General features: G+C 37.0%; 1 protein-coding gene and 1 non-coding gene across 4 annotated transcripts in view; both read left to right on the forward strand.

Annotated features, from left to right (window-relative positions):
- Positions 1-25,328, forward strand: part of PLA2G4A (phospholipase A2 group IVA) — a 169,665-nt gene that overhangs the window by 44,072 nt on the left and 100,265 nt on the right. For 2 of the 3 annotated variants that reach the window (XM_037009886.2, XM_017681139.3), the window contains one exon: positions 14,096-14,198. In XM_037009886.2, coding sequence (XP_036865781.1) covers positions 14,166-14,198 — 33 coding nt within the window. In that variant the 5' untranslated portion in view covers positions 14,096-14,165. Of the gene's footprint in view, positions 1-9,290; positions 9,361-14,095; positions 14,199-25,328 lie in introns of all 3 variants that reach the window. The other variant, XM_037009887.2, reaches the window with a different exon arrangement.
- LOC118970842 (U1 spliceosomal RNA) lies at positions 17,863-18,025 on the forward strand. The gene has a single exon (XR_005058992.2). It is a non-coding gene; the product is annotated as a U1 spliceosomal RNA (small nuclear RNA).

A 25,328-nucleotide genomic window follows, 5' to 3' on the forward strand; every position in this document is an offset into this window, starting at 1 on the left:
AAGAGGTAAAACAATGGAAAACAACAGCACATGAGCTGATCAAGTAGAGAAAACTAGAAAACTGGCTCGGGGGTGAGGAGATCTTGCTTTGTGACACTGCATGTGGGAGTGTGCTGTCTGGCTCCCTAGCCCTTGCGGTCGGCTGGTTCACCTGGGATGGGACTTCCCAACCGTGGAGTGGGAAAGGAGCCCTTATGGACGGTGTTTCCCTTATATAGAGTGTGTGTGTGCACATGCATGCGTGCTTTTAAAATAACCAGGTGAGGCAGGCCAACCCTTCCACAGGATGGTGTGCTCTTTCCTCTCTAGCACTCTGCAGGCCTAATTTAGGTGCATCTGACCTTTCTGGCTGGTTGTGCCCCTCCCTCCTCAAGCACCACATTTCTCCATTATGCGTCTATCATATGCTTCTTTGTTTAACTGCTACATTTATATATTACTGGTGTGTTATGAACTTAATCATGCCCCTTGACTCCACTCCCCATACCTCAGAATGTGACTACATATGGAGTAGGGCCTTTAAAGAGGTGATAAAGTTAAAATGAGGCCCTTAGGGTGGGCCCTAATCCAATCTGACTGGTATCCTTATAAAAAGAGGAAATTTGGACACATAAAAAGACACCAAGAATGCATGGGCCCAGAAGAAAGACCGTGTGTGGACACAGGCAGAAGGTGGCCAATTGCCAGCCAGCGAGAGAGGCCTCAGAAGACACCAAAACTTTCAGCACTTTGATGTTAGATTCCCAGCCTTGAAAACTGTGAGAAGATGGATTTCTGTTAAGCCACCTGTTTGTGGTCTTTTATTGCTGTGGCCCTAGCAGACTAATAGAAAGTGTGTCTTCCATCATTGCCGCCTCTCTGCTAAGACTCTCTCATAACACTGGCTTATAGTGTAGTGTCGCAGAATCTCTGCCTGTCCTTTGGGGTCTTTGAAGAGTGGCAGATGGCATGGGAAGAATTTGGTATATAACAGAGTGTTAGGATCTAGGGCTATCCCTGATGACCCAAATGCCCTGAAGAAAGTTCCCTAGTCTTTCTGGGAGACAGCATCGTCTTGTAGAACTGGGTGTGGGAGATTGCCTGCCTCAGTTTGAGTTGTCAGCTAGACAAATTACTCAACCTTTCTGAAAGGTTAAGTTTCTTAATCTCTAAAATGGCAATAATAATCCCTCTTGTTATGAAGATGAAATAAGATGGTGTCTATAAATCATTTAGTGCTGGCAACTGGGCAATGTTTAACAAATGTGAACTTTTAAAATTAAGTAAGCAAATTAGCAACTGCTGAGCTATCTTCTAATTTGTCAATCTAGATTCTATATATGGGCTCCATTTCCTCTAGATTTCTCAGTCTATGGTCTATCCAGTTTTCCCCAGGACACCATACTAATTCCCAAGTTTATTCATTCATCCTTCAATCAGTAGGAATTGAGTGACCAGCGGGGCCCCACGGGAGTAGAGGAAAGAGACAGAACTTCCCCTGTGTTGCTCACAGTGAGGGAGACAGACACTCTATAGACTGGTAATGTAGTATGTAACATTGTGGTAAGACACAGCAAGGAGAAGTACAAGGGTCCTACCCAGAAGATAGGTTAACCCCAGAGGGTGAGTTTACATAGAACCCTGGACAGGCAGCGACTCTCCTGTAGGGAAGGTGTGGGTGTAGCTGGGCGGGGGGCAGCACCAGGGAGAACCTGAGATGGGACGGAGCATCTCCAAGGCGGCTGCAGCTTCCTGTTCACGGCTTTTTCCTAGAGAAAGTATTTCCATTTTTCCCTTTCTAAATATCTAAGTCCATTCATGGTTTCAAATATCAGCTGAGTCACTTACCTTTTCTATCAAGCTTTTTCTGTTTTAAACCACCTGAAACCCTTCTCTTCTCTGAAACTTTAGTAGATAGTCCATAACACTTATCTGTTTAAACAATGAGCTTTTCATACTACAAATATGAGAGATTAAAGAAGCAATGTCAGAGACCTAGAAATAAAAATGGAATGGGAAAAGTCAATTCACAGGGAATCGTGTGTACATCAGCCACAGGGACCACGCCTTGTACTGTTGAGTTCCTGGCATAAAACAGAGACCTAGTTAATTAATCTGCGTCTTTGTATCTGGTGGCATGCTCTTAGATTTCCTTGGGAATAGGGTAATTCTCTTAACAGGTTTTCTGTCCTAAACTGACAATATGGCTTAACAGACAATTCTAATATAAAGCAGCTCATTTACCCATCTTAATTCCTATTGTTTCTTCATTTCTTTGCACTTATTAGTGATATCAAACTCTTTGATAAGCCTTGGTTTTAAAAAAGCACCAGCAAAATAATTTAAGAATTTAAAACTTTAGTGCTGCCCTAGTAACTATATGCTTATATAAGAATGATGAGTATGGAAACAGTGCACTGCCTTATGCTTTTAGATCATCTTTCTATATCCAGCATAATGGATAAAGCTTTCAATTTGGAAGCAGATAAGTCAGTGGTCCAGTGTATTTATTTTAATATTTTAATGGATCAGAAGCAACAGTATTTCTTAATCTCTATTAAAACTCATTATAAAGTATGAAAAAGTACACAGCCTTTATAAAAGGTGCTCAATGAATTTGCTTGAATTTTTTAAACATCTCCAAAGTGCCAAATAAGTCTTAGGAAGATGAGGCAGTTTTGGGAAAAGCATCAGTTTCATAAACAATAATAATAACAAATGACAATTTTGTGCATTTAGGACCTTTTAGATACTCTGCTGATGATTGGCATGCCCTTTCTCATTTGATCATCCCACTGCCTTTGTGAGGTGTGAGAACCATTCCCCCCTTTAACAGATATGGAAACTGATGGTCTGAACCACACAGAGAAAGGAGATGGACTGAACTTGGATCAGTTTGGCTGCAGAGGAGAAGTCTGCCACTACTTCAGTGTGGAGCCTCTTGTGACCTCTTCTGCTCTGTCACACAATGAAATAGAGGGACAGAGAAAAAGACCTTCATGTCCTATCCTTCTTTCCTCCAGACGCCACAACCCTAATAACAGCCTCTTCTTTTCCCATTGTCCTATCACCCTCTGCAGGGAAAGGGAACTAACAAAACAGTCTAATCAGTTTCTGGTTCTTGTTTCCTCTTCCCAGAGAAGCCCATCTTTCCCTGACAACTTGATGAAAGGGCTTTGGAGACAGACCACACATTATGAAAGCTAATGGCTACGTTACATGGACTAGTGTGTGTTGAAAAGTGTATCCAAGTTTCCCTCTAATTAGTGTTCAGGAAGTCTCTAATTACAGGGCAGCCAAAAAAATTAAAATAAACAAGTAAATAAATAAAGTATGAACTACATTTCTCATACTGCTGACTTAAAGGACTGTACATTTACCAAGACTGGTTATTCAGCTTGGTTATAAAAAACAGAAACTAAAAAAATTGCTGTTCTGTGAGGATTCATTATAGAGGTTGTGAAACCTAGTAGCAGTAAGGTTTCCAGGACTGAGCTGATTGTAGGGAAAAAAACACATTTTCCTAGTGTTTAATGTGGTTAGCTGGAGAGAAATGCTTTAGTTCTAGAAAACCAAAAAAAAAAACAAAAAAAAAACTACTGCTACTATTAACAGTTTAGGGGGAAAATGGGATGAATAGGTGCCGACATATGACTGGAACTGAAAATGCCGTCACTGTCTGACAATCATGACCAATGATTTTATCCTGAGGAAAGTGAACCTAATCCAGTAATTTTCCCATATAACTGCTATTTCTTTTGAGCATACCTTTGGAATGAGAATTGTACATGTAAATTAGATCTGCCCACATGTATTGGACTTTTTAAAAAACTTTTTTATTTTGAAATAATTTAAGATGAATTACAAAAATACAGAGTTCTTACATGCTTTTACTCAGATTTCTCCAATGTGATATCTTAACATAATCACAGTGCATTATCAAAACCAAGAAACTGATATTGGTGTCATGCTGTCAACTAAACTACAAACCTTACTTGGGTTTCATTAGTCTTTTGTATGTATTGTATTTTATCCTGTGTGACAACCTCTGCCTTTTTGTGTTAAATACACACACACTTAATATTATTCTAGTTATGGCTGGATTTCCATCTGTTTTCCACATGTCTCATTTCTATTTTGTTCCTCTGTTCCTTTTGTTAAGTAGATATATTCTAGTGGACCATTTTTGTTCTTTTGTTGATGCTCTAATTATATTTTTGAGTGATTGCTCTAAGAATTATTTCTACATGCTTTTTTTGCAATCTACTTTTATTACAATCTACTTTCAATCAATAATAACTTGATTCCAGTAAAATATAGAAACTTTGCTCTAATATAGTTCTAATCCCTGCCCACTCCTTTGTGCTGTCATTGTCATATATATTGTTTATATATTTATAAACCCAGTATATCTAGTTTTATAATTCATTGCTTTATATATTTTATGTCTTTTAAAGAATCTTAGAGAAGAAAAGAGAAAAAACCATATTCATAGACTATTTTACACTGACCTACGTATTTAATTTTTCTGCTACTGTTCATTTGTTCCTGCAGATTCAATTACCATCTAGCATTATTTCCTTACTCTGTCATAGCTCTATTCCCAATGTCCTCCTTTCTGCTATTATTTTCATACACTACAACTTTAAGTAAGCCCAATAATACAATTTTATAATTATTATTTTATGCAATTGAGTTCTAAATCAGTTAAGAGAAAAAAAGAAAGAAAAAGTATTTATATTTAAAAATGCCTTTATGCTTTATTGGTGCTCTGTTTCTTTGTGTGAATTTGAGTTGCTGTCTGGTGTCACTTCCTTTCAACCCGAACATTATTCACTATTGCAATCCTTGTAGCAAAAAAATTTGTCTTTATTGCTGTCGGAAAGTCTTTATTTCTCCTTTTATTTTGCTGGATATAGTATTGTTGATTGATAATTTTGTTCTTTCAGTACTTTGACTATGTCATTCCACCGCCTTCAAACCTCTCTTCCAGTGAGAGGTCAACTGGTAATCTTTTTTTGGTTATCTTTCACATGATGAACCATTTTTCTCTTGCAACTTCCAAGATTTTTTTTTTTGTCCAAAATTCTCAACATTTTGACTGTGATGTCTCCGGGTTTGGATGTTCTTGTTTTTATCCTACCTGGAATTGTTTGAGTTTTTATGACATGGTTTTAATCAAGTTTAGGACATTTTCAGCCATTATCTCTTCAAGTATTTTTTTGTTCCTCTTTCTTCCCTCTCTTCTCCTTGAGATTCCACGTCCATATACATTAGCATAGTTGATGTCATCTGGAAGTCTTTGAGCCTTTATTCATTTTCCTTTATCCTTTTTATTTTCTTTTTGTTCTTCAGATTGGTAATGTCTGTTGACATATCTTTAAAATCATTGATTCTTCTGCAAGATCAAATCTGCTGTTTATCCTCTCTAATTTTTCATTTCATTTATGTTTTAGCTCCAGAATTTCTATTTGGTTATTTTTTCTAATGGCTATATCTCCTTATTGCCATTCTCTATTTGGTATGTTATTGTGCCATATTTTCCTTTAAAGCATAGCTTCCTTTAATTCTGTGAATATTTGAGTAACAGACACTGAGAAATACTTGCCTGTTAAGTTCATGGTCTGGAGGCCCTCAGAGAGAGTTATTATTTACTGCTTCTTTTCCTAGAAGGCTCACATTTTCCTGTGGTTTTTATTTGTTTGTTTGCCTTGTTGTTCTAGCAGAAAACTGGTCATTTTTAGATTAGATACTGCAGCAACTCTGGATTCTGATCCTTCCTCTGCAATGATTCCTGTTGCTGTTTGTGTTTTAGTAACTTTCCTCAGCTTGTTCTGTGTTGTCTTCCCCTGTGATGTTCAGACTCTGGTATTGTCAGCTCAGTTTTTATTTTTCATTCTTGTTTTTATTTTTAAACCTGGTTTCCTCAGGGTTGCTCCTCGGTCAGCATGTTTTGGCCATCAGCTAGAGATTAGCCAAAAGCTTGCTGCAACACATTGAGCAAGTAAGTCTTATGCCTTTTACTATTTAATCTGCATGTGGCTCAGGGAATACTTTCAAACACAGGGAAATGACAAGTCTCCCTGGTTTTTACTTTTTGTATTTGCAAGGCCTCCTATTTAATGGGTACTCTTGCTAAATTCTCTCTGTTTTCTTCTTAGCAGGCACAGCCTTGCATATACGTATGGGTTTCCAGATCAGGAATAAGTGGGCCTTACAAAGGCCTTCTTAGCTCATCTCCTTATCCAGATCTTGCTAATAAATTTCTGGCTGGTCTGTGTTTTGTTGCTTTCCTAACCAGCATGGACCTGATGCTCACATTATTCTTCCCTAATTGTTTGCTACTGTATCTCTACTGTTTTTGACAACATCACTGAGCATGGAATTTTCCATGCATTGTTCCAAATACCATTTCCCCCCACATCCTCCCTGTTTTCCCAACAGCAAGGCAGCAGAGCTACACATCATCAGGCATTTGTCTATTCAGAGCTATCTCTTCTTCTACCTTGATGAAACCTCAGTCAGTCTCAGAACATTTCTGTTAAACATTGGATATATTTTCTAATGAATTCAGAAATTAAAATGTTGGGCCCATGTAGTCATCCAAAATTAAGCTAGATTTAAAGTTGAAGTGTTTTCTCCTCCCCAAACTGGAATCTATAGGGAAGGGGCTGAGGCCATCGACCACTCCCCAACCCTTCCTAAGCTCTAACCCTTTCAAGCTGACAACTCAAGTTCTTGATCCCTCATGGTTGGTGAAGGGTGAAGAGGGAGAGAGATGGGAACAAAAAAAGTCATGACTTCAGTGCCATGCCATGAACTTCCATGCCATGGAACTGGTGGATAGGCTCCTGCTATTCTTACTGAGATTTAAAATAAAATTAGATCTGTAGATTTTTTAAAAGTAAATGCTTTTCATGTGCTGTATATCCTTGGGTCAGTTTCAAGATCAGTTTCCAGAGTTGTTTGTGATAACTCTGACCAATTATATCAATACTCTTTGGGGAGAGGATTTTCCAGGTTCTTCATTCTTTTGAAAGTTGGTCGACCTACGTATTGAATTTAAAGTCGATGCTGTGGCCAAGACCCTGGGACATAAGACCTAAGAATTTAATACTAAAATATGTGATACAAACTATCCTTTTACATTTTGAAAAAAGTGGGTAGACTAGAGTGTTATTTAACTCAAACTCCATACCTACTTCACAGGTATTAAGGATTGGAGTAGAGAGGGGGGTAGGGCTTTGGAAGGATTTTGTGTTGTTGTTTTGTTTGCTTATTTGTTTTGCAGAACACTGCTTGGAGTAGAACCCTGCTTCCTTTGATGAGGGGATCTAGCAAGAATATACTTCCTATTCCCCAGATCAAGAGAGGGGACTTTAAAGAGACTACTAAGAAAGTTTATCAGAAGGTTTGATTTATCTCTCCTGCATAGGCTGGTGTCTAGTCACATTTGAGAAATATAGAGGGACACAAGTAACAGAACAGAGAATTTCACTAGGAAGTAAATGTATTCTATTGCAAGGAAACCCTTATGAGTATTCTCCAAGGGCTGAAGAGAACCCTGGGAAAGGGTCTTAAATCCTATGCCAGCTGTTTGCCTGGTGAGGTGAAAGAACCTCAGAGGACCACCTATGAACAAGGACCACAGGATGCACTGGGGCTGCAGAAGAAGAGAACAGAGATGCACTGGTACATGTCAGAGAATACAGGGAAGAGATCTCAAAAATTGAGTATCTCAGAAGAATCCACAAAAGCATTCATGAGAGAAAGAATCAGTGTTCACATGCAGCGGGCCTGGAGATCGCAAAGCCTGCTTACAATAGCACACTGAAGTCATGACTTTTTTTGTTCCCATCTCTCTCCCTCTTCACCCTTCACCAACCATGAGGGATCAAGAACTTGAGTTGTCAGCTTGAAGGGGTTAGAGCATAGGAAGGGTTGGGGAGTGGTCGATGGCCTCAGCCCCTTCCCTATAGATTCCAGTTTGGGGAGGAGAAAACACTTCAACTTTAAATCAAGCTTAATTTTGGATGACTACATGGGCCCAACATTTTAATTTCTGAATTCATTAGAAAATATATCCAATGTTTAACAGAAATGTTCTGAGACTGACTGAGGTTTCATCAAGGTAGAAGAAGAGATAGCTCTGAATGAACTTAAAATACAGAAGAATGTTGCTCTGGGATTAAATATCATGAGTTGTGTTTCTTTAATATCTGTTTACTTTGTGGTTTCTGACCTAATAGATCTGGGCAGTTAGCTACTGTAAGCATGTTTCCTGCCTTTGACTTTTATATTGGGGGAGCATCTGTCCAGTTGTTCTGCAGGTTGCAGTAGTGACAATAATGGTAAAAAGTTAGGTGGTGAACTCAGTGATTATGAATGGAGTTGCTGGCAATGAAAAGAGGAAATAAAGTTGCTGACACTAAACTTTGGGCACCAGTAACAGATTTCCTTTAAACATGTTGAGTACTAGTTTTCCTCCTTCTGGAATTTCACTTGTGCTGCTTTAAAAAAAAATGAGAGGTTGATATTTAACATCCTTTAATGTTAAGAATAGTTAGGAATGAAAAAGAGGGACATTCAAGAGAGTGACCATACTAATCTGTGAATAACCTTCATAAATAAACCTGACAGCATGTAATATTTATCCATCATCCATCCATCTATCCATGGAACAGCCATTCATGTTCATCCCGAACCTGCTACATGTTAGGCATTGGGCTAGGCGCTAGGATAAGTCTGTGAGCAAGATAAATGTGATCACTGGTTTTATGCATCTTTAGGTCTCTCAGGAAAGGCAGACATTGTATAAATGGAATGGAAGGCTTGAAGGAGAAGGGCAAGGTAGAAATGGGACCAAACATACTCTGAAGCCATAGAAGGCTTCCCTGTGGAAGTAGCATTTAACTGAGTCTGCAGAATGAGTGAACTTTATCTAGGTGAAGAGTAGTTGCCTACATGGACTTGCATGGTTTGCCACCTAGATTTCCAAACTCATCACAAGCCACCTTCACTTTTGCTCAACTATTTCCCAGCCACCATCTTCACTCAATTCCCCAAGTGGCCTGCATGGAGCACCATATTCTAAATCTACTCCCTCCTTCTTTACAGCTAGCTCCTTTCCAGAAACCAGACCTCAGGTCATTCTCTAGTTCCACTTTTTGCTTGTTTCCATCATTTTATGCATTTCCATTTTTAATCATTTCATTCATTTCTTGGATTATTCATTTTCTAATTACCCTCTAGAAATGTAAGCTCCAGGAGGACAGAGAGTGTGTCTAATCCATTCCCTCTTGTCTCTCCAGACCCTGGAACAATACTTGACACATAGTAGTTATGCCTTAAATATGTTGGATAAATGGATGAAGAAAAGAGGTAGGTTATAGTCCCAAGTGGACAAAAATATGACACAATTGAAGAAAACGATATGGCTGTAACATAGAAAGAAAAGGGGAGAGTGGTGATATTAGACAAAGGAAGTAGGTAGAAGTCCAATCTTGAAGTCTTTTAGACAGTATTTTCAAACTTCTGTTAGTGGGTCATGAAATCAGTTTAGTGAGCTGCTACCAGATTTCAACGAATGAAATATAATAAAAATCAGGATGTATTGTTCTTAGTAAAACTGTCGCACTAAATTTGCTTCCTTATTTTATTCACGTGTGTGTATATATATTTGTGTATTATATTGTGATGTAAAATGGTTTCCTGCTTTGATTTGCAGTAAATCTAGACCATGTTGTAGGATTCATAACTTTGTGCTAAAAAATAGAAAATCATTGGAGATATTTTTACAGAGGAATAGGTTTCAAGATTCCCTTCCAACTGTAGACATTAAACACTGAAAGTGTTACTACTTTTAGCAACATGTGAGCATGAAGTACTGAGCTAGGCTGCATTTCTTGCCTCCCCTAGATTACCTTATTATGCTTATTGAAAGCAGAAGCTATGCTTTGTGTACAATTGCATTCCCAGTGCTTAGAACAGACTAGGTAGATGACCTCCTGTGTGAAGAAGCTCTAGCTTGTGAAGGGAAAGCCTGTAGATCCCAGGATATGTTCTGCTGTGGTCCTGTCGTTAGTAGTTTTTAACATGGGAAATTTTGGTGAGAATAACTACGAGAATCCTGTTTACATTTCAAGGTTGCCATGGATAGTATCAAGTAGAGTCTATAGGGCCACACTTTCATAATACACAAATGATCTGGCTCACCATTTACTCCCTAGCACCTATTGTAGTATGTTGTACTTGTTTGTTGAATGATGAATCCATCATGGGTTTCTTATTTTCCACTCACAACAATAAATCCAACTGACAGTGTATCTTTTGGAGTAAGTGCGTAGTTATTAGCGGTGGTCCCATGTAAACTCAGCCTTAAAAGGGGAACTTGGATGCCCTGAGTATTTACAGTGGGACAGGCACCTTTCACATTAATTAGCTCAGTCCTTGCTGGAACATTTAAGATGTGTTGTTCACAATTTATGGCTCTTCACATTTATGGCTCTTAGAATGAGAAACTGGACTTAGAATCAAGGTCTCTGATTCCATATGCAGTAGTGTTTTCAGCAAATTATGCTACTTCAGTGAAGAAAACAATGTGATTTCCCCTCAGGCATTGAATCCCTGGTAGCAGTGCTGGGGCATCGCCCTGCAACTGCCATGTCTTTTCAGCTGCTGGAAAAGGAGGATGGACCTCTTGGGATTACTACTATTGCAGCAACTTAAAGGCCTTGACCTCTTGGACCCAGGAGCTTTATGTGGCCTGTCATGTGCTTTAAAGAAGGATTCATATTAAGAAATTACTTCACTTCTGAGGGGTAATGACTTAAGGGAAATATAGATGCTTAGAATGAAAATGGGGCAAGTGATATTCATGCCGTATCATCTGTAAGAATATGTCCCACCAGCCACTCTAGAATGTAAGCTGTTCTCTGATGTGGTAACTGATGTGAGCATATCTTGAATTTAATCATATAAAATCAGCAGCTATCCTGGTAAGCTTAGTCATTGCTCATTATTTTAAACAAGATGTAATGGCTATATCTCAGAAAACCCTGATGATGGGGAGTACTAAATACTTAGGATCATACCATCTGATGTAAATATGATTTCTCATATTATAAATTCAAATACAAATGCCAGAGTCACAATGTATCCTATCGCAGCTTTATCTGTATCTTCTTATACTGTCATTCCTTTAATATGAAATGTAGTGAGACTACTTAGAGCTAATCAAAGGCACAGTGTATTATGGTGATAAATGAACAATCATGTTTGTATGATGTTTGTAAGATGAGGGTACTTAAGGGAAAACAGTAGAGGTAAAAGAAACTCATATAGCATTGATGAACTGACAGATGACGTAGAATATAGAGATGAGGATAATACCGTTTATGAATGAATGGCAAATGAACTTTCTTTTACTTGGTTAAAATATTAGTTTAACTAGTCTTGAAAATTGTTCCTCTTGTATAAATATATTCATCCATTCATTCATTCAACAAATATGTGTTAACTGGTCATGTGCACTTACCTAGGGGCTGGGAATATTACAAAGAATGAGATATGAAAAACATCTGCCTTCATGGATGTTATATTCTCAGTAAGGGGGAGGAAAGATAGACAAAAACACAATGTAAACTATATAGTAGATGTTACATGGCAATAAACAGGAAAGCAAGGGTCGTGCCATTAAAATAATATGGACCCGATGACAATGCACTATGAGAAGGTAAATATAATTAAGCTCTAGGAACTCAAGGAGTGATTAAAATTAATGAATGTTTTAATTTAAAAAGTTTTTCTTCCCAATAAAAATAATGATCTTGGTGAGCCAGAATGAGGAAGGGGGATTCTCTTTGTATATAATTTTTAAATAGGGGACTATGGATGATTTTTTACCTTTGTTACAATATTGCTTCATATTGTTTCACATTAAAAAATGAAGAAGGCAGAGTGGAAGAAAATATTTGCAAAAGACGTGTCTGATAAGTGGCTGTTATCCGAAATGCACAAAGAATTCTTAAAACTCAACAATAAGAAAGCAAACAACCCCATGACACCTCTTCAGAGAACATGTATAGATGGGAAATAAGCATATGGAAGGAGCTTCACATCATACGCCATCAGGCAAATTGAAACAACGATGAGACACCACTACACACTGATTGGAATGGCCAAAGTGTAGAGTGCTGACGACTTCCAGTGCTGGTGTGGATATGGAGCGACAGAACTGTCATATATTGCTGGTAGGAATGCAAAATGGCACAGACACTTTGGAAGACAGTTTGGTGTCTAAACATCCTGTTACCATATGAACCAGCAATCATACTCTTTGGTATTTAGCCAAAGGAGTTGAAAACTTAGATACCCAGAAAAACTTGCACACAGATGTTTATAGCAGCTATATTTACAATTGCCAAAATTTGGAAGCCACCAAAATGTCCTTCAGTAGGTGAATAGATCAATAAACTGTGGTACATCCAGATAATGGAATATTATTCATCATTAAAAGGAAATGAGTTACAAGCCTTGAAATGGAGCTAAGTTAGATGCTTATTACTAAGTGAAAGAAGCCCATCTGAAAATGCACCATACTGTATGCAACTTCCTGGAAAAGGTAAAACTATGGCGATAATAGAAAGATAGGTGGTTGCCAGAGCTTGGGAGATAGGGAGGGAAGAACAGATGGAACGAAGGATTTTTAGGGCAATGAAAATACTCTCATGATAGTATAATGATGGATACATATCATATATTTGTCAAAACCTATAGAAAGTCCAACCCCAAGAGTGAACCCTTAGGTAACTGTGGACTCTGGGGGATGATACGTCATAGGAGGTTCATCAATTGTAACAAACCTCCCACTGGGGTGGGGTTATTGGTAATGGGAGAGACTGTACATGTGCGGGGGCTGTGGAGATATGGTGAACTTCTGTTCTTTCATCTCAGTTTTGATGTGAACCTAAAACTGCTGTAAAAAATAGTCTTTAAAAATAAAGAAATACTATTCTTTTTGCTTTGGAGAAAATGATGAAAGAAGTGAGTTTTAGAAAATCTTGAGCACATTATGAAATCCTATTGATGTAAGAAAAATATTCGTATTTTTTCCTTTCCCTTTTATACTAAGTTTATGAATATGCATAGATATAGTCTGAGAAGATACAAGTCAAAATGAAAATAGTGATTATACCTTATTGTTTATTCATCTCTGTAGTTCATGTTTGTGACAATGAGCATAAATAATTTCTTATATATTTTTAAAATGTGTTTAAAGAGAAAAGCACTTAAATTTAAGACAAATTTTATTTATTCTGAAATAAAAACATTTTAGAATTTACATATTAATCATAAATAATAAAGATATTTAAAAAGATGTTCCAAATAATATGTGAGTACATAAGGTTAAAATAATGTGTTATTTAATTAAGTCCTAAAAAATCTATGATGGAGTAACAAAGATATTCACTGAGTAGTTTTTTTATTTGATTTTAAATAATATAGAGTAATTATAGGAAAAAAAGGCAAAGTATGGGAGTATTTTTCTTTCAAAATATTTTTTATTTAACTACTTCCAAATTAAGCTGTTACCTTAGAATGAACAAACATTTCTTTTACACTGTGAGCACTAAAGTTGAAATTTAACATGAATATATTGCTAAACTTCTTAACAAATAGTTAAGGTGAAACATTTTCCTTCTTATTGTGAATCTGTGTAATAGTGTCCCAGTTGAGAAAACAAACACTGACATATTTTAATTATAAACACAGCTTTTTAATTATAAACAGTCCAAAAATAATTTTAATTTTCCGTAATTTCAATGAATTTCTCAAAAATACTTGGCAAATGCAAAAAAAGAATATCCTGAAACTTCCTATTAATTGCTCAGAGAATAAATTTGAACAAATAAATATGGAAATTAAACAGTTCTATCAAAATGTTTACCTTTTCCCTAAGTTATGGGCATATACTCACTCATATAAACTATTAGGAAACTAAGTCTATCTGGTGCCCTTGAGTAGACTTTCTTCCTAAGATTTATACTCATCATCATTTAAATCTTGGAACTGCATCTAAGAGAAAGCTTAACAATAGTGATTGTTTATTTTGTAGGTTTTAAGGAAGCTAGAGTGCCAGAGAAGACCTTTGAAGTGTGAAGAGATTTCCTGTAATTGAAACCAAAATGTCATTTATAGATCCTTATCAGCACATTATAGTAAGTCATTTATTGTTTATATATTCCTTCTGGGAGGGAGGCAATATATTTCTGTGCATGAGTATTTCTAGTGTTGCTAGTAATATAAAATTTATGACAAATTCTGGATTTTCTATGAAATTCATATGAACTCAATGTGGTACAAACAAAACATAATAAAATTAACCAATTTCTTTTTTTAATCACTGTAAGTTTCTGGAAAAGAGGTACTTGGTAGGAAAAAAATGCCAACATCTGTAACAGTACTGAACATTAACTTTCATGGAACAATAAATAATATAGTTATCACTTAGCAGTAATCTGCCTGCATTAAGTCATACCCTTCATGGGATTTGATGGAAAGAAGATAAACGAACTCGTGAATTGAGGGTTATATTATGGTATACATTTCCAGGGTAATTAATTCTGTAAACTTTCTCTAAGATAGTTGAAACGAACTCTTCTATGGGTGGTTCATTCTTAGCAAAGAGTTGAGTAATTCCAATTTTAGTATGTAATTTTCCAAACTCCATTGGAAGAATACACTCTCTTTTTCTCATAAAAAAAAATAGAGATGTTTTGCTGTTTTCAACACTTGAGATCCAGTTAGGTTTATACAGACGAGAAGTAGTTTTTTATGGATATGAAAGAATAATCCACAGCCTCATTTTTACTTAAAATGAAACACTGTTCTCTTACCCTACCTCCCCCTCTTGAGCTACCATCCTCTTTCCCTGCCAATGTAGCAAGGATTAATGCACTGTCATTCTTTGTAGTGCCTTCTTCCCCTCCATTCACAGCTTGAACCACTGAAATCTGACTCAGCTCTTGGACCAAGGACTTCAAGGTCCTCCTTGGTGCGGAATCCGATGGACTCTTCAGTATCCCCCATCCCCACCTCTCTTCTTAAAACCCTTGTCAGTTTTTTCTGGTTCTGTTTCTTAAGAGTTTTCTTGCTCTTGGTTACTTCTCAGTTTTCTTTGCAAGCTTCTCTTTCAGTGTGACATTTTTTAAAATTGTGGTATAACATACACGGTGTGTAAATCTTAGTTGTTCAGCTTGATGGATTTTAACATCTGTATCCACCCATGAAACCATCATACAGATAAAAATGTTTAGAAGTATCCCAGAAAAGTTGCTTGCATCCCTTCCCATCAATAAACTCCATGAAGGTAACCAAAATTTGACTCTTTTTAACCATAGATAAGTTTTGCCTGTTCTTGACCTTCATATAGATGTCTTACATTCAACATTATATCTGTGAGATTCATTCATGTTGTTATGAGTAGAAGAATTCCATACTTTTACATTGGCATGTAACATTTCATGATTGGAATATACGGCAGAGTTTATCTTGTCTACTGATAACTTTCATGTCCTGACTGAATGGCAATGGTGCCTTTGCTGTAAGTCAGGCAACCACCTGTGTGTGGCTTGATTTGTATTCTGTTCTTTGGTCTGTTTGTTTGCCCCAATGCCAACCTATACTAATTTCTGTAGCTTTGAAATGTGTCTTTATATATGGTAATGTAAATCCTCCAAGTTTTTCTTCTTTAAGATTGCCTTGGCTATTTTCAGCCCTCTGCATTTCCGTATAAATTCTGGAATGAATTTTGTTGATTTATACATATACACACACAATTGCTGGGATTTTTATTGGAACTCCAATGATTCTATAGATCAGTTAGGGGAGAGACAACATGATAAAACTATTGAATCTTCCCATCCATTAACAACTCATGAATCTAATCGAAAACTGATATTATTTAGATAACCTTTAATTCTCTCAATTGTGTATTGCACTTTTCAGTAAGAAATATTTTGTATATTTTTTAGATGTATTTCTTGGCAGTCGGTGTTCTAGTGTCATTTTATATGTCTCTGTAATTTTCCAATTACTTGTTGTGTATATATGGAAGTATAATTGATTTTTGTAGATCCAGTGAACTTACTGAATTTCTTTATTAATTCTAATAGTTTGTGGATTCTTTTGGATTTTCAACTTACACATTCCAGTTACCTGTGAATAAGGCCAGTTTTACTTTGTCCCCTTTAATCTTTAAATGTTTATCTCTTTATTTTTACTGATTTTGACCATTTACTTTGGGTATAGCCCATAAGTTTGGAAATGTTGTATTTTCATAACTGCTCAAAAGTATTTTCTAACTTTCATTGTGCTTTATTCCTCGACACATGGGTTGCTTAGACGTGTGTTTCTGTATTTTCAAACGTGGTAATTTTTTTAGCTGTCTTTGTCATTGATTTATAATCTAATTCTACTCTGCTCAGAGAGTATACTCTGTATGATTTTTCATTGTTTATAATATATTTATACATGGTTATGGTCTATCATATTGTCTATTTTGATAAATGTTTCATATACAACAGTCGGATGTTCCATATCCAACTTTTGCTTTATGAATTTTGGAGATATGTTATTAGTGCATGTAACTTCTGAATTGTATATATTTTTGTTGTTTAATTAATGATTTATTATTATGGAAGGTCTTTTTTTATTCCAGTAATGAGTTCGTTTTAAATTTTATTTTGTCTTTTATTAATATAATCCCTTCTAGTTTATTTGATTAGTGTATGCATCCTTTACTTTCACCTTATATTTAAAGTGTCATTCTTATAAAAAGCATATAATCAGAGTTTAAAATGAGATAATCTTTGTTTTCTGAGGTAATATCTGATTTTCCTTTCATGATTATGGCTTTATTAGATGAATTTAAATGATGAAGGTCAGATCTTTTCAGTTGTTTATTCATAATAATGAAGTTTCTATATCTTATGTGCAGATCAATTTTTCTCATCCTACCACCTGAAGAGAGGTGTGTAATTTCTCTTAGAGAATTTATCAAAATGTTAATTCTTGAACTTTAATGTGAAATTTGGCACTTGGAACTGAGAAAGAAGAAGGAAGATAAAGTTAAGGTCTGTAACCCTGAACTCAAGACAAAGGCCAATGAGAATTCTAAATCCTAACATTTGGACTTTCAAGTCATTCTACCTCTTACTCTATTTCAATTTTTTTTCCGAGCACTTATCACCATTTATTGAATGCCCATTTTGTACCAGTTCCTGTCGGTGAGCACTGGGGGTACACAGATGACTCAAACGGTTCCTGAATTGAATTTCTGTCTAGTAGAAAAATGAACAATTTTATAGTTACCATAATGCTTAGTAAGAGCCCTGATAGAGACAATGAAGATTGCTCTAGGAATATGCAGCATGAATAAGTAAAAGCAAGAATCCTTCTAGAATTGCTAGAGGAAGTGAGATGTAAGCATGGACCTAAAGGTACAGTAGAAATTAGAAGAGAGTGAAAATGACTTTTCTGGATTGGAAAGAAAGCATATATGAAGTAGTCTGGAGGTTAGAAAGTACATGATTTAAGAACATGAACAAAGTTCAATATGATTGAAGGAAAATATATTTCATTATGTACAATAAATCGTTATTTCACACGACCTTCTCTCTTCTACCTCATTTGAGCAGGCTTTGTGACTGACTGCTGTGCCATTCCCACATCTCTTGTTAGCTGACCTTGTAGACTGGGCCTTCAGTTTCTTCTTTTAACATAGCAGAGTATATTTAAAAATCAAACTGCATCTGGATATTTTAAGATTTGTTAGTGCCATCTTTTTGAAAATTTTGTTAACTATAGGTAAAAATTTAAGCTATACTTACCTGGCAGGGGCAATACTGTGATCACAAAGGTGGTGTTCCCAGGCCGAGGCTTATCCATTGCACTCTGGGTGTGCTGACCCCTGCGATTTCCCAAATGTGGGGAACTCGGCTGCATCATTTCCAGTAGTGGGGGACTGCGTTTGTGCTTTTCCCCTGGAAAAAAAAAAATTTAAGCTATAGTAATTACCTATGTGGCATCTTAATCTGATGAAGCATATAAAAAACACATGTCTGCATCACCTTTCTTAGCATTTGAACTGAACATTTAATCAGTATTCCAATTTATAGCCCCTTTAAATGAAGAGAATCCTAAGAGCTTTACAGTTTTGTCCATTCCTTGTGTTCTTGCTGTGTGTATGAAAATAAAAAAATGTGCATGTGTGTGTGCAAATTGTTTTAGTGACAAAATGCCCTGCTCTAGTTTTCATGGAAAGATATTTTCAAGACATATAAGTGAGCACACTCAACACAGAACAATTTTAGTAAAAAGGAAAGATGGGGGAAACTTGCCCAGCTAACTAAGTAATAATGAACCATGCAGACAGGTTGACCCAGTTTTGGCTGCCTCAAGGCACAGAAAATTGGAATTATTTTCACACAGTTGTGATGCAGTGACATGTCAGAGAATTCCGTGGGTTGATACAGCAATTTACAGCTAGCAAGTTCTCTCGCTTCCAGTGCTGCTGGATTTTAAGAATGTGGTACAAAATGAAGTAAAATATGTATAGAAGAACTTAGTTCCTATACATCTAGAGTTGTTGTTAAGTGCTTTCCGACCTGAACGATATTTGTGTCTACAGAATTTATTGAAATTCTTTTGGACCAGGGAGACACCAATTTTACAAGGATAGATCAAGTATAAAGTACTTATAAAAATTGCCATTATTTTACTCTGAATAGATGAGTCACTTCCCTAGACTGCAAAAAATCCACACATCCTCCCACTGCTTATTAGCAATGGAGGGCCACTGTCCCACATCCACGGAAACTAAGGTTGTCTTCACAGTAGAGACAGTCAACCACATGGGTCTGCTAGCGTGGCTGTCTGCAAAAACACAGGGACCTTTGAAACATGTCATTGTAGGATGACTGGAAATGTTACCAACAAAGTAGAAAGATATTTGTCTAGATTATTATGGTAACATAGAGGGGGGTAAAAATCCCGCTGGGTAAGTAATCAAAGAACTAGTGTTCTAGTGGGAGCTCCAGTCTTCAGTTACGTGCTCATGAGCACGTAACCTCTCAGGGTTTTAGCTGCTTCGTGCAGAAAACGGCATGAATAATAGTACCTTCTAAGTCTGTTTCACAGGGCTTTATAAGTAAGAAACTGTTAGGTTTGCAAAAGTATTCTTTAGAAACTTAATAAGGTAAGGTATTCCCAGGGAACATCAGAAGGCAAGCTCCTACTACTGAGAAATAAAAAATGTAAAGATAACAAAACTTTAAACAGAAGCACAGAACTATGCACAGACTAATTTATGAGGCAAATAGCTATTTGGGGGAGTGCTAAGACATTCTACTGAAGTGAGGGAGAGGACGTTTAGTGATAAGCTTCTAACCTTTCCCCTGCCACAAGCCTCTAACCTGAGTCAAAAGTGCACACAATTTTTAAAATGTCCATGTTTCTGCTTCTTTACCACAGAACACAGATCAGAAATACCTAGGAGGTCACCAAGTTTACCTTTCAGTTCTTGAATTTCTATTCGGCTGTTTTAAAAAACCTTCTCAGCCATTTTTTCATAGTTTCCCATTCTATGTAGTCATATTTAAGTTTGACTTCCATTTCCTTAAACAGTAGAAGTATGAGTGTGGCTGTTTTTGTCTAGTAGTGGATCTGTTTCTGCGCCTATTAATTAATTATGCTAGCTTTGTAGTCTGGGTGTCATACCTCCTCATGTTGCTAATTATCTTTGATGTTGTTTGGTTTGACTGAACATTATAATGAAAAACCATCTGTAGAAATAGTTCTTCAGAGAGAGCTGTATGTGTTTCATCAGGCTCCTAGGGTAGCTAGCAGTCTAGGGGCAAATGTAACCCTAGTTTCAGGTTAGTTGGTTTCTGGGCCCCCCGGGTGACACTGAAGTGGGCCACCAGTACATGGAATGTCTGTTCACACTTATTCCTATTGAGCAATTTATGGATTTTCTTGACTCGAAACAGGAGGGTGGTTTAGAAGGGTCGTTATCCCTAGAAGGCTCCCAGTCCCTCAAGGCTGCTCAGTTTCAGCCAACTCCTCTCTGGATCAGCAAATACTCTCCTGGAAAAACTGCACTCACTTCTCAGAGTTTCTGTCCTCTCCTTGGTTCTGATCTCTCTCCTAGTAGTTAAGGCCTTCCTTGTAACTGTATTAGGGTTCTCCAGAAAAACTGACTCAATGGAAGGTAAGTAGATAGATGATGGTAATGAGGATGAGAGAGAGGTCTTAATTCATTTGAGCTGCTATAACAAATTACCACAGACTGGGTAGCTTACAAACAACAGAAATGTATTGCTCACAGTTCTGGAGTCTTGGAAGTCCAAGATCAAGCCACCAGCATGGTTGCCTTTAGTGAGGGTCCTCTTTGAGCTTCTTAGCTGCTGTGTCCTCAACAAGATGGAAGAGGCAAGGAACCTCTCTGGATCCTCTTTTATAAAGGCACTAATCCCTTCATGAGTGTTCCTTGCACCTCACAAAGGTTCCAAACAGTCAGACCATGGCAGATAGATAGATCCAGATGTGGAGGTTCATCATGAAGGACTGTCTCATGTGGTTATAGAGGCTGAGAAATCCCACTGTCTGCTGCCTGCAAACTGGAGACCCAGAAAAGACAAGGATATAATTCATTCCAAGTCTGAAGGCTTGAGAATCTGGGGAGCTAATGGCATAAACAGCAGTCCAAAGTCAGGAGAAGATGAAATGAGGTATCTCAGCTCAAGCAGTGAGACAGAGAAAAAAAGGGCAAATTCCTTCTTTTGTTCTATCAGGCCCTCAGCAGATTAGATAATACCAACCCACATTTGGGAGGGCAGTTTATGTTGCCATGTCCACTGATTCAAATGCCATTCTTATCTGGAAACATCCTTTCATACACACTCAAGAATAAAGTTTAATCTAGGCACCCCATGGCTGCTCAGGTTGACAAAATTTATCACAGTTACTTTTAGGTAAATGCTTACTTATTTTTGTTAAACCTTATACAGTTTTTAGTTATTTTCTGTGGGAACACCCAGATTATTTAATATGGTATTATCACCAGTGGCATCCTCCAACTACTCTATTGTACTCTAAACTAGTAGTTCCTCTAGATAATCCCACAAACATAGATAATCTTCTCATTTTAAATGATTTCCACACATGGAAAAATTATCCCCAAAGCCTGACATTCAATATTGCTCTATGCAAAATTGTAATGGTAGAGCCTGGTTGTATGAGGGGACCTGTGAGAAATCCCGTATAGTTGATGATATTATAATTGCCATTCTACAGATGAGGTAACCAAGGCAGGAAACTGAGACAGACAACGCCAATCACTTTATTGTAAATAACCTTCTGACTGAGAAGTGACTTTTAGTTATGAATATTTTACTTATTGCTAATGAAAATAACATGTAAGACAAACAGAAGTTTCTTAAGAAGTCCCTTTAAAAATAAGGGTAATGCAAAATAGCATCTGTAAATATATCCATATTTTCAAAGATGTTGGATCTATTAGACTTAAGGTTCACATCTGAAAACCATTCATGCAAAGACATCTTAGATTTAAATGAACATGACGTATCACCTAGGTCAGTAATTCTAAACAAAATAAATATCCCTGCTATTCAAAGTTCTTTATGAATATGTGGGGTAAGTTTTCCAAGTGTATATACCACTTCAGGTGTTCTAATGGGCTCCTCCAGAAGGGTGCAAGTGTATCTGTACCTCACAGTCTGAACTTAGCCATAATTATTCCTACTAAAGTATAAATTTCTTCAGAGGTATTGAGTAAGGCAAAAAGCTGACTTTTTTTTTTTTGTATGTGGCACTATGGGCACTTACTTACCATTGGACTAAAATCTCCATTCCAGTTAAGATTTAGGTGCTGAAAATTTGGGTGATTGTTTTATTTTAGATATCTTGAAAAGATAATGTTACTATGAATTTATGGTGAATGTGTCATTAAATGAAAATTTAGGCCCAAGCTGTCACCATCAAATATTTTTGGTACTGATTTCACTATTAGAGCAGTCCCAATAATCCTGATTAAAATAGGACTTAAAATCTTTTATCTTCAGTGAAAATAAGCTTTATGTTTACTTTAATTTAAAAAATATATATATGTAAGTATATATAATAATATAATGTTATTCCAATATTAGGTATATATACTTATTATGCAAGTAGGAAATACCTTGTTCATGAGGGACAAAAACAGTCATATTTCTAATTATGTTTTTCTCTTAATGATCCCTGCTAGAGCTAACAAATTCTGTTGCCAAATTAGGTGTTCTGGATATTAGGTTAATTTGTTCATATAAGCCAAGTTTGGATAGCATTGTAGATTATAAACAAATAAACCATTCACTCTTTAAAATGTGGAAGAATAGTAACACAACGTCTGTGCCTCTTAAATTTATTAGAATGAAACTCCACACCAGGAAGTGAAACTGAAAATAAGTGTATCTTATCTAAAAAAAGTGTCATGACTCTAGGATGACATTCAATGTATCAGTTTTTTTTTTTTTTTTTTGAGAGGGCATCTCTCATATTTATTGATCAAATAGTTGTTAACAACAATAAAATTCAGTATAGGGGGGGTCAACGCTCAATGTACAATCATTAATCCATCTCAAGCCTAATTCTCGTCAGTCTCCAATCTTCTGACGCATAACGAACAAGTTCTTACATGGTGAACGAATTCTTACATAGTGAATAAATTCTTACATGGTGAACAGTGCAAGGGCATTCATCACAGAAACTTTCGGTTTTGATCATGCATTATGACCTATAAACAATCAGGTCAAATATGAATATTCGTTTGATTTTTGTACTTGATTTATATGTTGATCCCACATTTCTCCTATTATTATTATTATTTTTATTTTTAATAAAATGCTGAAGTGGTAGGTAGATGCAAGACAAAGGTAGAAAACATAGTTTAGTGCTGTAAGAAGGCAAATGTAGATGATCAGATGATCAGGTGTGTGCCTATGGACTAAGTATTAATCCAGGCTAGACAAGGGCAGCAAGACATCCACGGATGCAGAAGATTTCTCTCAAAGCAGGGGGGGTGAGGTTCTGAGCCTCACCTCTGTTGATCCCCAAATTCTCACCTGATGGCCCCCCTGCGACTGTGCCTGTCTTAGGTTGTTCCTCCCTTGAGGAATCTTACCCGTCTCTGGCTAACCAGTCATCTTCCGGGGCCATACAGGGAAATGTAAAGTTGGTAAGTGAGAGAGAAGCCATATTGTTTGCAAAGGTTAGCTTTTTACTTCTTTGCAGATTTATGCCCTGTGGCTTCTATGCCCAGCACTTGTCTCGAGGTATCTTTACCACCTGGAGGAATTATGATACTCGGTAAATTCGATATGAGGCACGAATTCTATTTAAGGGTTGTAATTAGGAAGGAAGAAGAAAAGCTATAGATGTAGCATATGAAGGAAACATGGGAGGATTGATTATTTCTTTGACATATCTTCTTGTATAGTACCTTAAGTATGTATAGGTTTTAAACTACTAACTAATTTGCACACACAAATTAACATAATAGGAATACGGTGACATAAACAAAGCAAATCTATAATTACCATCCATCTCCAGTGAAGCCAAGAAAACCATTTAGGCACCCTAGGCATTTGTGAAAATTTATCTATGATATGATGGATATTGTCCAACTGTACTTGAACCATCAGACAAATTAAAGCAGCCCATTTCTGGGATCTGTTCACATCCCATATGTTCTTTTAACCATAGATAGTCTATAGTCATGAGATTTTGGAGTGCTACACCTTGCACCCCTCCCAACTCCTGGTTGAGTTCCAACAGTACAGATCCGGTCAAATTCGTTCTCTCACTGTATGCACATGCCAGCCTAGACATCTCCCTCCTCATTCCAATGGCAAGTCCAGGAAAAGGTGGGGTGGATGCAGCCACAACCGCAGCATCGCCCGGATCCCTGTGGAGGCTTTTTGATGATCATCCCCCGGCACAAGTCCTCCAGAGAGTGCTGATGCCGGAAGCTCCTCCTCATATCGTATCTTAGTTCATTTTCTGGGTATCCAAGCTAGGCCTTGATCTTCTGCGTAGAAACAAACAGACCCTTTGCCCACACTTTGACATGCCCTCTATACCACTGTGCAGAACTCATTGGAGGTCAGCACACAGGGACTGCCTTTTTTTTTTTCTTTTTATTAAGAGAAAGGCATATTATCAGAAAAGAGTACCTCCATAGCTGATCATCTGACACCCTTTAAGTGCTCAACATTAAGGATATTTAAAGCATGCGTTGATCTTTGATTTACCAATAGTTTTATCCTGTTAAGGAGTAATCCCCCTTTTCTTTCTTTCTTTCTTTCTTTTTTTTTTTTTTTAATCTACACTTACATGAAGAATACTATGTTTACTATTCTCTCCCCTATATCAGGTCACCCCTAACAACCACATTACGGTTACTGTCCATCAGTTTAGCAAAATATTGTAGAGTCACTACTTGTCCTCTCTGTGTTGTACAGCCCACCCTCCCCTTTCTCCCTCCCCGCCATGCATCCTAATCTTAATACCCCCCTTCTTCTTCCCCCCCCTTCTCCCTCCCTGCCCACCCATCCTCCCCAGTTCCTTTCCCTTTGGTACCTGTTAGTCCATTTTTGGGTTCTGTAATTCTGCTGCTGTTTTGTTCCTTCAGTTTTTCCTTTGTTCCTATACTCCTCAGATGAGTGAAATCATTTGGTATTTCTCTTTCTCCACTTGGCTTATTTCACTGAGCATAATACTCTCCAGCTCCATCCATGTTGCTGCAAATGGTTGGATTTTTCCACTTCTTATGGCTGAGTAGTATTCCATTGTGTATATGTACCACATCTTCTTTATCCATTCATCTACGGATGGACATTTAGGTTGCTTCCAATTCTTGGCTATTGTAAATAGTGCTGCGATAAACATAGGAGTGCATCTGTCTTTCTCAAACTTGATTGCTGCGTTCTTAGGGTAAATTCCTAGGAGTGGAATTCCTGGGTCAAATGGTAGGTCTGTTTTGAGCATTTTGATGCACCTCCATACTGCTTTCCACAATGGTTGAACTAATTTACATTCCCACCAGCAGTGTAGGAGGTTTCCCCTTTCTCCACAGCCTCGCCAACATTTGTTGTTGTTTGTCTTTTGGATGGCAGCCATCCTTACTGGTGTGAGGTGATACCTCATTGTAGTTTTAATTTATCAGTTGTTTTTAATACATTTCTGAGATCTGTTTGCCTGTTGCTGCTGATTGTGGTGATCTGTCTTTG

The sequence above is a fragment of the Manis javanica genome, chromosome 11 (genome assembly GCF_040802235.1).
Source record: "Manis javanica isolate MJ-LG chromosome 11, MJ_LKY, whole genome shotgun sequence".
In the NCBI taxonomy this organism is placed as follows: Eukaryota; Metazoa; Chordata; class Mammalia; order Pholidota; family Manidae; genus Manis; species Manis javanica.